Source organism: Crocodylus porosus, unplaced genomic scaffold (genome assembly GCF_001723895.1).
Source record: "Crocodylus porosus isolate Cpor-Errol unplaced genomic scaffold, CroPor_comp1, whole genome shotgun sequence".
Lineage (NCBI taxonomy): Eukaryota > Metazoa > Chordata > Crocodylia > Crocodylidae > Crocodylus > Crocodylus porosus.
Genome location: NW_017728886.1, coordinates 74,218,536 through 74,231,935, shown reverse-complemented (window position 1 = coordinate 74,231,935; position 13,400 = coordinate 74,218,536). Strand labels below are relative to the sequence as shown.

The following is a 13,400-nucleotide window of genomic DNA, read 5'->3' as shown; positions in this document are numbered from 1 at the left end:
CCACCCACCCCAAGCACAGCCCAGCCCAGCCCCTGCTGGGAAGAGCCCCACACTGCCCTAGCCCTGGTCCCAGCCCACAGCTGTAGCCCACCCTGCCCCACGCAGATCTGGGGGGCACATGAGTGATACTACCCCCCATGCCTTCCACAGTGTGTGCATTGGCAGGAGCTGCCCCCCACCCTGCGCCCCCTGGACAAGCCGCAGCTCTATCCCATGCCCTGCCCCAGCCCCACTCCCTCCCTTACCGCAGGGGCCTTGCCCCTCATGCCCCTTCCCTCACCTTCCACCACAAGAGACTTACCAGCTGCATGCAGCTGTATCAGAAATCTGATTGGTATCGATCAATATGTTTCCTTAAAAATCAGTTATCAGTATCAGTCCCCAAAATCTCTATTGGTACACCCCTAAGCAAAAGCCTTCCATTCCTCGCAGAGCGGGTGGTGCTCTGCCAGAAGAAAGGTGCTCCACCGCTGCACAGGAGCTCTGAGTGTGGACTTACTAAGTTCTGCCAGTAAAACCAAGTCATGTAGATCAGGCTTTATTCCTGGTCTACAGGGTTTTCATGAACACCACAAACGATGAACATTTTAAATTATACCTTAATAATAAGTATTGTTTAAATTCAAACTAAAAGGAATAGTAAAATTCAATCTCTTGTTACATGTCTTAAAGTAGTCTTAAACAATTACCATATATTTCTTTTTAAATTATCAACACATGAATATTGTGTCTGCTGTAAAAGTCATCTCATTCCATAACATTTTTGCTTTTTTACATTTTAAAACAGAAAGCAAGTACCATTTGCTATATATTTGTTAATAGAACCTGCTCAGGGACCGGAAATTTAGATTGTGCCAGGGAAAATAGATTAAAAACAAGGTGAGAACAAGGCAGCAAAAGGCACATCTTAAATTTATTATACAGCTCTGCAAATTACATGACAACTAACTATATGTGGTACAGATGCCTAGATCTATACAATAGCTGCTCCAAGCAAAATTCATTTTATTGCTCTAACTTAGGTAGACATCAAAGGGTGTCTATCATTCAAGTTACTGAAAGGCAGAAACATTTCTTTTCTTTAGACAATTAACACAGACATATAAAAACAAGTCATGATTCACAGATATTAAAGCAGTTTTATATGAACTGAAGCATCTGTGCCAATGGTCCAGTTCCAGTTTTCCTAAAAACACCTCACTGCTCCCCCACAAAACAGAAGTTATAGGAAGAAAGTAAACTTATAATTCTCCAAGTAATTCTTGAAAGTGAAACCAAACTTTATTTCTCCACAATGCTATGTTAATAGCTATGTAAATATGAATGTTGTTTTTGTCATCTCTATAAAGGCAACAGTCCAAATGTATCATCTAATCTTAACCACATCAAATAAGGTTCACTGCAAGACCTCTCCAAAAGCAAGACAAAATCTAGTCCTGAGATCAATTAGTTCATTGTTTAAAATCTGCTTTAAAAAAAGATGTTATAATCTAGCCACACAGAATGAGTACTTCATCACTAATATGAGTATAGTATCACTCAAATAGATGCCATTTCATCTCTCTTGATTCTTTTCACTAATGTGATAAAAAGAAAGTTTCCCAATATTTTGGATACCAAAGGTAGAAAATAATGAATGGCAGTTATCAAAACGTATGCATGTTATATACAGTTTAAAACAGCATAATAATGAAATTCCAGAGTCCTAACCTTAAATATTCTTAACTGACAGAGAATTCTAGATACGATTTGACTTATTACAGAAAATAATAAATATGGGAAAATTATTGCATCAAATAAATGTTCTTTATCACTAACATTCGAATTCTGGAGTTCTTCAGCATTATTGTTCAGATAATATCAATCACAATACATATAAAAGCCAAGAAATAATTAGGAAAACCTGTAAAAAAGGCATGTGGGAAAAGAAAATCAGAAAGTGAAGCAAAAGAAAAAAGTTTAGGCCTGGTAAACAAAGATTGTGTTATGGCCATAAGATTCTGAACTCCTTTCTTGATTCATACTTTAGATAGATTTTCATATATATGCATATTGCTAATAAATTCCTTATTTAATTTAATACGCAGGGAATATATTAAGAAAAGCAGTTTTCCCAACTGTGTCATGTGGTATTAAAGTATCCATTTGTCTTTTGAGAAGATCACTGATAAGGTTTTTAAAAAATAAGCTTCATTTCTTTAAAATAAGTTAATAATTTGAGGACAAGTTTTCACTCACAGCCACAGGAAACTGCAAGTTCCCTTTATTTTGCATGTTCATGGTTTCACAATTCCAGATTTTTCACAAATATTATGACAAAGCAGTTAGATAAAGAGATTATAAAATGACATTACTTACCAATTGATTTTCCTGGATATAGCTTTGCCTGAGGATAACCAGGGATCATTTTTTCATCTCTGGCTCTCAAATTTTCAAGTTCATGCTTGATTATGTACTGACACTCTGCCATTGTAAGGAAACTGTGATTGTCCTCTAAAGCAGGAAGAAAATGCTTTGTAACTCTTTGCCTCAGCATCCCCAAAATGTCAAAGAACATAATTAATTTGGACTCTGAAGACAAAAATTGAAACCAAAATGTCCAGGATCCAAAATACTGCATATCAATGCCATTCAACCAAGTATCTGTTAGAGAAAAGTAATCTTAAAAAATATATACTTTCAGCAATAGAAAACATAGAGGTCAGAGAGAAGTAGCGCAGGAAGGGACCTCCAGAGGTCATCTAATCCAACCTCCTGCCTGAGGCAGAATACAACACAATATCAATTGTATAGGATATCGACTATCTTATACAATCAATAATCTAAACTCTTTGTAAGACTACTGTCAATGCTGACATAACACAACACATAACACCCTAATCTGACACAGGTAAAGCAGGGGAACCATGGCAGTCAATGTTCTGCTTCTAGAAAAGGTTAATACCCCACTACCGACAAAGGCCAAAACCCTCAGAGTCTGTATCAATCTGACCATGGGGTAAAATTCCTTCCTGACCCCAAACACGATGATCAGTCTGACCCTGAGTTGAGAAGCAAGACCCTTTAGTCAGAAAACCCCAGCTTGGGTCCCAGCAGAAGCACTGGCAACCATCCCTAGGGGGTGCAAATCACGGTGACTGTCCCAGGCCCTGTGCTTTGGGAGGCCCCCACAGAGTGGGGCGGAGCAGCAGCAGCACGGAGCAGGGCGGAGCCGTGGCTCCACATCTAGCCGCTCGCAACCCCTCTCCCCCCAGCCGCCACCGATATTGGTGGCAGCTTCTTTGGGTCTGGGGCCCATGGGATCAGAGCAGGCGTGGGGCCCCGCACGGGCTGATTTGCCCCAGCCCCCACACTCTGCTCGAGTCACCTCTGAGCACTGGCATAACACAACTGAAACATTTCAAACAGCGCACTTTTAATCTGAATAACTAAGTGCCTTGAAAGAATACCGAGAAAGTATTCCTGCTCGTAACAGTGTTATCCATCTGAATTTCTGCTCCTCTGTACATATAATTCTGACAGGAGTTTCATTTTGGGGTCTTAGATCCTCAATGTACAATAAGTGAAACTTCTCAGTTATTTCACCTTCAGAGGGCAAAGCCACATAAAAGAGCACATGCCAGATACCTAGTAGCAGTTACACACCCATACCCACTGGCTACAAACACTGTCCTTTATGGAAAGTGAAGTTCACAGAATGATGAACCAATTCAAAATGATTAGTCATGACCAAAAATTAGTAAGAAAGTATAAGCAATGAAAAACCTTAAGATAGAAACTTTGAACTCTAAGGAGGTTGAACTGGGAGTCCTGTTGGAACTTTGTCTTCAGATAACCCTTTTTCTCCTAATAAAATAGCATCCAATTGGATTTCTATTCTTGGAGATTAAAAATGATGTCCTTAAAAAAATACTAGGTAAGAATATAATAAAGAAGCAGGAGGAAAATCAAAGCCAATAGGGAGAATGAGACTTATAACATTATATACAATAATTGGAACATGTGAATCCTCAGTAAGATCACACTCAAAAAGGTCAGAGGTGCCTTCTGAATGCTAACAATATGCATCTTAACATTTTCTTTCAGGACTGAGATTTGAGAGAAGCACCTCATGGATATGGCAGAAGTCGTATCTGTCCTTTTGACTAAACGTCTGCATCCAACATTTACTGACCAGCTTTCCAGCAAAGACATCTAGCTAGATTCCCAGATAGATAGCTTTTATATCATAATTTACATCTAGAATTTTGATACCATTCCTTTTGGATAGTGTCCTTAGCTTATCACCTCGAGATCAGAGTCATGGAATTCACTCCACTGCTTAAACCCATTCAGTCTTGAATCCTGGACAGAAACAGAAGGCTACTTGGAAAGTGGAGCAGCTATCAAAAGCAAACTAAAAATTTGTACTCCATAATATGCACTGTCTGGCTGTAGATTTCCAGGTAAAGCTTAAGGTCCTGGCTCTGCCTATTACAGCTCTAAAATTACTTAGGAATTACATAGCTAAAAGATAATCTCTCTCCCCATACCCAACTGCCATATTGCAATCAACAGAAATGCTTGAGCTGAGCCCCTCTGGTATAAAGGAAATGGGCACTAATGGCAGAGCATCCCTTAAAGAAGTCTACCAAATTTGAAATTTACTCCATACCACAGTTCAAAATAATCCAAACTGGACACTGGAAATATCAACTTTTTTGGATATATCTGAAAATAGGAAGAATGAGAGAATTAGAAGGGTGAAGAACTGATGGATAGGGAGGGAAACTGGTGCATTTAAGTTGTACTTTTTCAGTTATGTCAAACACATCTAAAATACCTTTTAAGCATTTTTAGAATATTAAATAAGTAAATACTTATGTGAGATAAATAAGCAAGTGAGCCTTGGCATGCTTTTTCAATACCAAGATCACCAAAGAAGAAAGGAAATGCACTGGTACATTGTTTTTTTTTATAACAACACTGATGTCAAATAACGGTGTCAAAATCCACAACAAACAGAATCAACTTTCTAGTGTCTTTACTTGTTAGAAATAGAACTTTAACTACCTTAATACTGAAAATGTGAATAAGGGCCCCAATGAAATAGAAATAAAAATGTTGGCAAGTTTAAAGGTGGAACAGTGCAGTCTTGGAGAGCAGGTGTGTTACCAAGCCTACAAGGAGGGTCTAGGATGCCTTTGCAGAGAAATGTATTAATATATTTAGCAGTAATTTCAAAATGCAAAACAAAAATAGAAGAATGGTTCCTTACACAATCATCTCACAATCTAATCCATACAAACCTGAAGTCTATCATTTCTTATGCTATAAAGAGGCAGTTAGTCATGTTACTCTGAAGTCAGGCAGAAGGCTACATAACCCTGACTTTTTATGCTAGTTGCTTGATTCCAATTCCAAATATTTAATGTCTAAATATAATGAGGCAAAATATTCCCATTTTTCCAGCTAATCATAACTCAGTAAGTCAAACATTCACTCACAAGTTATTTAACCAAAAAAATCAAATCACAGAACCTTGGAAAAACAGAACTTCAAGTGGTTGTTAGTCCAACCCCTGTTCAGGACAAAAAAATTATCTGTCACTAAATCATTTCAGATAAAGGTTTAGCCAACTTGCACTCATCCAATGACAGAGATTCTATAACTTCCATAGACAATCTGCTCCAGTGCTTAACTATCCTCATAAAAGAATTAAGAAAAATGTTCTTACTTCCTCTTTTAGACTAATAATCATGCACATGTAGACTACTTTCTTTTTAGAATTTGTTATTTTCTACATCACTTTTCAGATTAATAAATGATCACTCATCATATAAAAAAAATGAAGTACATTCCAAGACTAAGGGTCAGCCAGAGACAGGAACTATGGATGAATTCCGAATATAGTCTGAATTTTTATAGGTCAAAAAGATTATATAAGCACTGTCTTATTTTATCTATCTTTGTTAAAAGAAACAAAATGGCAATTAAACAGCTGACTAGTGTCCTTATTCATTAATCTTCAGTCCTAATTTTACTTATTAGATGTATATACTGTTCTGCCCAATAAAGGCTCAGGGCAGCTTCCACTATCACAAAATAAAAAAAAGTGAAATATTCAAAATAAAACATGAAACAAGAACTCCCTAAACAATACTGCTGTTCTAGCCCTGCTTTCTAAATACTTGCCCAAACAGAAAGGCTTTGCAGTACATCTGGAAAATGTCCAGTCTTGGGCTCTGGCAGGATTCAAGGGGAAAAGAGTTCTGTAAATGCATGGTTGTCAGCCAGGGGTATGCATACCCCTAGGGTTATTTAAAAGGGCTGTAGGGGGTACACGGAATTGTGCATTCATGCGTGCAGCCACAGCGCAGCACATGGGTGGCCAGGACACAGCCCGGCCACGTAGAGAACAGCCAGTCCTGGAGGATAAGTTTGTTGTGGGGGGGAGGGCGAGGGGGTAGGGGAGGACAGGGATAGGGTTGCCCAGGCAGGGCAGGGTGGGGCAACTCCTGCCACTATGCACATCCCCAGAGGGCATGAGGAGCATGAGTCCCCAGATCTGCGTGCGGGGCAAGGCCGTGCTTGGGGCAGGTGGTGGTGGTGCTGGGAAGGGAACTGGGGGGGGAGGGTTACAGCAAATTTTGGGGTGGCAGCAGTGCCCCTCCCCACAGCCCCACTCCCATATGCCCCCCACAGTAAGGGAGGGAGTGGGGCTGGAGCAGGGGTAGGCACTGCCCAGACAGAGCACAGCATTGGACAGAGCCATGAGCAGGTCATCCAGGGGGCGCGAGAGGGGTGGCAGGACAGCTCCTGCTGCTGCATGCACCTAAGGACGGCATGGGTAGGGGGTGTGCTGGGTTGTTCCCAGCAGAGTTGTTGGGCTGGAATGCACTAGGAATGGGAGTCGGGCTGGGCTACGGCGAATTTTGGGGTGACTGCAGCCTCCACACAGCCCTCCCCCCAGCGCTGCCACCTCTGACCCCGAGCACAGCCCACCCACCCCCACTGGGAACAGCCCAGTGCAGCCCTAGCAGCATCCTGCCCATGCCTTATGCGCAGATCCAGGAGCATACGCCCCACCATGTGCTCAGAAGGGGTACACTTGTTAAAAAGGGTTGAAAACCGATGCTATAAGTGATTCAGAAAGAAACCCAAAATGCTCACCTGCAAAACCTTTGAAAGTGTTCCTACTGCTATACGTAAAGGTTCTCATTGAGTTATCATTACACTCTTTTACCAGTCCCACAGTTTCAGCTCCCAGCAGCAGCCTTAAGTGAGAGGCTCCAACAAGATAAATATTTTCATTTCCATCTATTTTTCCTCCATCTTCTTTTGCCAATGGTTTAACCAACAGCTGGGCACCTTTATAGGATAAAGGCACACATCAAAAATTATTTATTTTAATCCATATCACTTTAAAACCAAACCTGTTTACTGTAAAGCACCCAAAACTCTCTAAGGCAATAGGAATTTACAGTTTACAGCATCTGACAAGAGGCATTCACCACCTTGCAGGATTAGGTCTGGGTTTTGTTTGACTGTTGTAAAAATCCTGACCAATTGGAATTTGCAGGAGAATCAACAGGCAACTGACAGTGAGGCATATGGAGGACAGTTACCAGGCAGTTGTTACTCCTGCAGTGTTTATTTAGAGAACATAAGTAAGCCTAATTTATACAGCCCAATCTACTTCGACAAGTTATTCACGAGTGAGGTTTATAGCTCAATAGAAATATCACCTACATCTATATAAAAGGCCTAGAGGCAAATCCACGGCCATAGTGAAGTCCCAATGATTTTGTACCTGGGATACAAGTAAAATAAGGCCTAGATTCCTTCTGCAAACCTTTTTATCCTGAACCATTTACAGTTCATAGAAATCTGATCACATATACTTTTTCCCTTACTGTTTAAGTATACAATTCTAGTTGTGTATACTAGATAAAATTCTAGAGGGTGCCAGGCAAAAAGGTAATTTGGGAAACTCTGGTGACACTTTTTTTCCAGCAATACAGAAGACAGATCATGCATCTATACCTAATGCTGTAAATACACATTATAGCAACTCATAAATTTATGAAGAACTATTGCTGTGATACTGAAAACATCTGTTGTGAAGTAGAAAAATGAATGTTCCACCAAGATATGGAAATAGAGCGGTATTCCCAAACTCCAGGTTATAGTCTACTTTAAATGAAACTGTATAAATTATTCTAAGTACAAATTACTTAGTCCTGCTTTATTTGTACATACTGTATCTGCGAAATATATACTTTCACTCCAATACTTACAAATTTCCTGCAGTGGCTCAAGAAAGGACACTCTACAGGTTATAATTTAAACAGATTCACTAAAATTTCCTTTCACTTCTAAAATACTGTTGATTTTGTTGTGTTCCAGAAAACATGATGCCCTAGATTTGTTAATCATAATCCCCGATTTTTATTTTTTTAAAGAAATGTTTCATGTTCCAAGCCAAATCAGCCACATCAAGTCCAAATCCATGAGTCAGTCCAGAACAATAAGTGACCCTACAACCAGCAAACATTCTCCATCCCCACCAGGGGCTTCAGATATTTCTATAGTCTTTTGGCAAGCATCCTACACGCAGGCCCAAGCCCAGAGGCTTGGGGTTTGGATGACCCCAAATTTTTCCTGCCCTCAGCCATATGGCCACAGAAGCAGCCAGGGAGGAGCCTCCCATTTCCATAAAGTGGACTTTAAGCCCCAACACCTTGGTGGGTACTAAACCAGGCCAGAAGCGCAGTTATACCCAGGAACACTTAATGAAAACTGCCTTCTTGCACCCAGATACACGGTGTTTCCCCTGCCAGGTAAGTAAAGTATAATCCCCAATTTTCTAGCATAGTGAAAAAACAAAAGACACAAACCCATTGCGCTCAGTGTCCATTGCGCTCAGTCCCTCTCGGCACCGACTCTTTTTCAAGTCACAGTGAGCCACTACCCTGCATACATTTAGACTTTGGAGCATCCCAGGACTCATGACAAGGACACCCAGTTCCAGTCGTGAGTGGGGGCTAATTAGCATATGGATCCTTTGTGCAGGTTATGTGGAATACATGCACATCTGGAGCAGTGCTGAGCTGTGGAGTCATCATAGCTTAAAACACTGTTGACCACTGGGGCCCAGCCCAATGAACTGTCATAAATTATGAGCCTTTAGCTTTGAACTAACATCATGTGAGGTTTCTACTATGTAGATGTAGGTGCCAAAGTGCTGCTCAAAAGTGTGTTCATGGAATACATGTGCTGAAACTTGCAGCAGTTTCAAAAAAAGGGTAACATGCATTAATTCTGGATGAACTAAGTGCATGAATACTATGTACAAATTGCTACAGCCATTTTTCATTTTAAAGCTGTTGTTTTCTCTTTTGCTCTTCATTACCTTGTGCTTAGGGAGAGCAGGGCCTGACATTACAGAGAGAAGAAAGGGAGAGAAAGAAACAGAGATCAAAGGGGCTACCTGACCCCCACCACAGATTTATTTTCCCTGGTGTAGCAGTGGGAAGGGTACAAATTCAAGGCAAACCTCCAATAATCAGATTCTACACCTGGAAAATTATAACAAATTTATAAATTTTTCATCCACAGAATCTAATTATTGGGGGGGCTGTTTTATAATCAGGGCTGTTTTCTATTTGTGAAAATATGGTACCTTGAACCTGTTCCAATAATATGAACTAGCACAATTTTAATATACCAAAGAATCATTATACTCACCTCCATTTTTCTTTTTGTCCTCAATTCTTTGAGTGAGCCATTCTTTGGTTTCCTCTTTGGTATCTTTTGCTAGCTCAATTACTACTAGAGGCCTGAAATGAGGCTCAAAAGTATCAAACGCAGACCAGCTTTCCTTCATCTTTGAACACCTGGCTAAACACAAAAGAACAACAGACATACCAATGATCAAAATACTTGTGATACAATCTGCAGAACACACAAGTCTCGCGACAGTGATTGGCAATGTTTGCAGCTAGCACAGGAATGGTTGTATGCAATACAGATAGCATACTTAGTCTGCTGGAGGGAGTGCCATTCAGCACTTGAACAATCTCTACTGGTTGTCACTTGGACCAATGTTGAGCTACTTTTATTATCAGCTACATCCTGTTCTCCATCCATTGCTGCCATTTATGACACAAGACTGGTGGTGAGAAAGCAAAGGAAAATAAATAGCATTGATGAAAAAAGGGCACTCAAGCAGTCTCCTTTTTCCTCAGCAAAGAGGGAAAAATCAGCAAGGACTCCCATAACTAGGGAAGGATGTAGTCGCCAACAGCATATTTGTTAGAGAATTAAAGCATTAATAAAAGAGGGAATTAATTAAGCAGCTATGTATTGTAATTTATTTGGTTTAATTCACTCTTCTTGAGTATTTTTTGATCTTAATAAGAGTATGTAATTAAAGTGTGTAGGTCTAGGCAATACATTTTCATTATAATCTTGCAACTCTCTGCTAAGTAAAGCCTCACAAGCCTGTTAGATGGATAATAAAATAGTATTGCCATCTGACAGATGTGTAAAGTAAGGCACAGAGGGGTTAAGTGACTGACATTTAAGTGTAAGTCAGAAATAAAAAAAGTTAAAGCCAGACTGCAAAGAAATTTAGGTATGAGATTGCCCAAGTTTTCTCCCCTTCATCTTTGCCATTTATTCTTTGTAAACAGCTTTATATGGAAGTAGTCCCACTGGCCACAGCTAAAACTTTATGCTGACACTATCTCTTACATTTCTAAGTAAATGGTCCTGTGACAATGAATGAACCGTCTTCTCTATGCTTCACAGAAAAAATTTAGAGTCACTGTCCAAATTAAAATTGGGCATCCGCTGATCAGCCTGTTCAAGCCACAGCAACGGACACCAGATATCATGTTACTACGTGACATTATTTTGCCATAAACTTCAACAGGACCAGGATTTCACCCCATTAGTCTTCACTTTAAATCCTGTTACTCTCTTATTCAGCCAACAAAATAATATCGTACCTGCGCAGAAACCCTTCACTGACCAAGCCAATCACCTAACCTCCTGTATTCACATGACAACTTCTCCCAGTTTCCCTGTGAAACACACAAGAAAGGATATTTATTGCCAGTTCCAAGTAAGGCTACAATTTACAGGCCTCTTGACAACATAAGATTCAGGTCAAAAGAAAATGTCTGTCGTCTTCTTCTTCTGACATGAAAATAAAATCAGATTTTTACTTTTTATCATTTACAGTATGCTGGACACTTTTGCCTGGGACAATGAAATTACCCCATCAGTTTCCTCTCCATTTGACAAGGCAGGCTGAGCAGCTGAATCTCTTGCAAAACACGAGGGCCACGTGGTATTTTGGGGCTACTATCCTGAAGCAAAACACTTGCATGTTTTCTTTAAAAGTGCATTGTGAAAAATTGAAGGGCAACATCATTACAAACCAAAGCGATTCACAGAACGTATCGGTTCACATCCTAGATTGGCGCTTCCCCTTTCTGATGGGAGGCCACCCAAGGTTAAGACTCAAGGCACCTGTGCCAGCCCTTCACTGTCACTCATTTCCCCCCAGACAGAAGACTAACTGAGCAATTCTTCTGCAGCCAAGAGCTCAGAAAGGAAAACAGCTACCCCGACTATGGGCAAGCTGGGGGTGGTCCTGCTCTGAGCAGAGATTGGGCTACATACCCTCCTGAGGTCTCTTCCAGCTCAGATTTTCTACAATTGTACCAAAGCTCGCTCTGGGACAGATTTCCACCCCCCAAAACTGTGAACATCCATCCAAAATCTCCAGTGTGGTTTTGCAAATCCTGTGCAGGTGTTCGCATGCCTAGCACAGCACAACACCCCTGGAAGGACCTCAAGGCACCCCAGGGTGCAGCACCAGCCCCCCTGGATGCAAACTGCTGCTCTGGGTGCAAATTTGTCCAAGGACCCTGGGGCAAGGGTGGCGAGAGCAGGCTGGGCAGTCAGACTAAGGGGCCCTGTCACAAATGGGAGCTTCCCCCACCGCCGCCCGGGCCCCAGAGCCCCCAACCCGTTAACGGCTGTCCGTGACGTCGCCGCGTTCCATGCCGGCAACCGCCGCAGCCTCAACGGCTCCTTTCCCGGCCTCTATGTGCGTGGGGCGGGGAGGGGGCGGGGGGCCCCCGACCCTGCGGGATCAGCCTGCCACCCCCGTTGCTCTCACCCAGGGCGGCGGAAAGCAGGGCGGAGGCTTCGCGCCGCCTTCGCACTCACCCGCCACGGCCCGATTCCAAGTCCAAAGGGAGGGACGGGTGGAGCAGCAGCTAGGGGGAGGGGGGGGCCACGCGCGCCAAGGGGGCGGGGCCGGACTGGAGCGTTCCCCGGCGGCTCAGCCAGCGCTTGGACCCGCCCCCGCTGGAGTCAGTTCTGGGGTTCGTGCTTCGCGCGGGCGGGGCAGATGCTCAGTCGCCGCCTACGTCAGAGGTGGTGCCCCTCCCCCCGCAACTGCAAGCCCCAGTGTTGCCGGGCGTACGAGCATTATCCTCTTTGTAGGATGAAGTCCAGCCTTGCGTGATGTAGGGTGGATGATCTGCAAAGTGTTTGCAATTGTACGCGGTTATTTGGGTAATCCAAAATTACCCCAAAACCCTTGTCTGCAAAATTGGACGGTCGTTTGTGAGGCACCAAACTGGTGCAGGGCATGCAAAATCCGAATCGCTCTCGAGGAGCCTTAACTGACTTTGGGGTTGGCCGGCAACACTTCCTTATGGCTGCTTGCCTGGAAATACAGAATGCTTCCTTTATGATGACCCAGTGCTCACTCACGCACTGGCGCTTTACAAGTGAACAATATCAAATAAATAAGAAAAAGATTTATTTGTGTACTCATTTGCATATTTTTTCAGCATACAGTCATTTTTCAGCAAATACAATACTTCTGAGGTTCCAATATGATAATTTTGTATTTCAGACCTGGCAACACTGGGCAGGGGGGCTCCCCAAGGGGCTGCTTCAGGGTGCAAGCCCATCCACAGCCCTCGCGCATCCCCTTGGTAGTCCCGCACAGCCATCCCAGCATGGTAGCCTGTGCTTTTGCCATCACACATTCTGCACTAGCATGCTCATGGAAAGGGGCCATTTTCCCCATGAACACCTCATGCCTCTTGAGGCGGGGGGGCACGGCAACTCCCTGGTGGCGGTGTTGGCGGCAGAGGGGGTGTGGCAGCAGTGAGTCAGAACAACCCACAGACGGCCGCGGTGGTGTCAGCAGCGGGCCTGGGGGTGCGTGGCAATCGGCAATCAGCAACAGCCCACAGATGCCGATGTGCACCCATGTGCACCCCCTATGTGTCAACAGTGGTCTTCCCAATGCCTGCTTGGGGTTAGCCACCACTCCCCTTCTCTTCTCCCTTTGCCTGGCTGTTCCCTTTTCATTCATGCCTTGATCA

The 13,400-nt window shown here is 42.7% G+C and overlaps 1 protein-coding gene across 2 annotated transcripts in view; it reads right to left on the bottom strand.

Annotated features, from left to right (window-relative positions):
- ANO10 (anoctamin 10) overlaps positions 1-12,290 on the bottom strand; it is a 235,483-nt gene extending 223,193 nt beyond the window's left edge. For both annotated transcript variants that reach the window (XM_019536505.1, XM_019536511.1), the window contains exons 1-5: positions 12,226-12,290; positions 10,995-11,069; positions 9,730-9,882; positions 7,153-7,350; positions 2,359-2,493 (exon numbers count right to left, since the gene is read on the bottom strand). In XM_019536505.1, the coding sequence (XP_019392050.1) occupies positions 2,359-2,493; positions 7,153-7,350; positions 9,730-9,868 (472 nt within the window). In that variant the 5' untranslated portion in view covers positions 9,869-9,882; positions 10,995-11,069; positions 12,226-12,290. The remainder of the gene's footprint in view (positions 1-2,358; positions 2,494-7,152; positions 7,351-9,729; positions 9,883-10,994; positions 11,070-12,225) is intronic.
- Between the last annotated feature and the right edge of the window lie 1,110 nt (positions 12,291-13,400).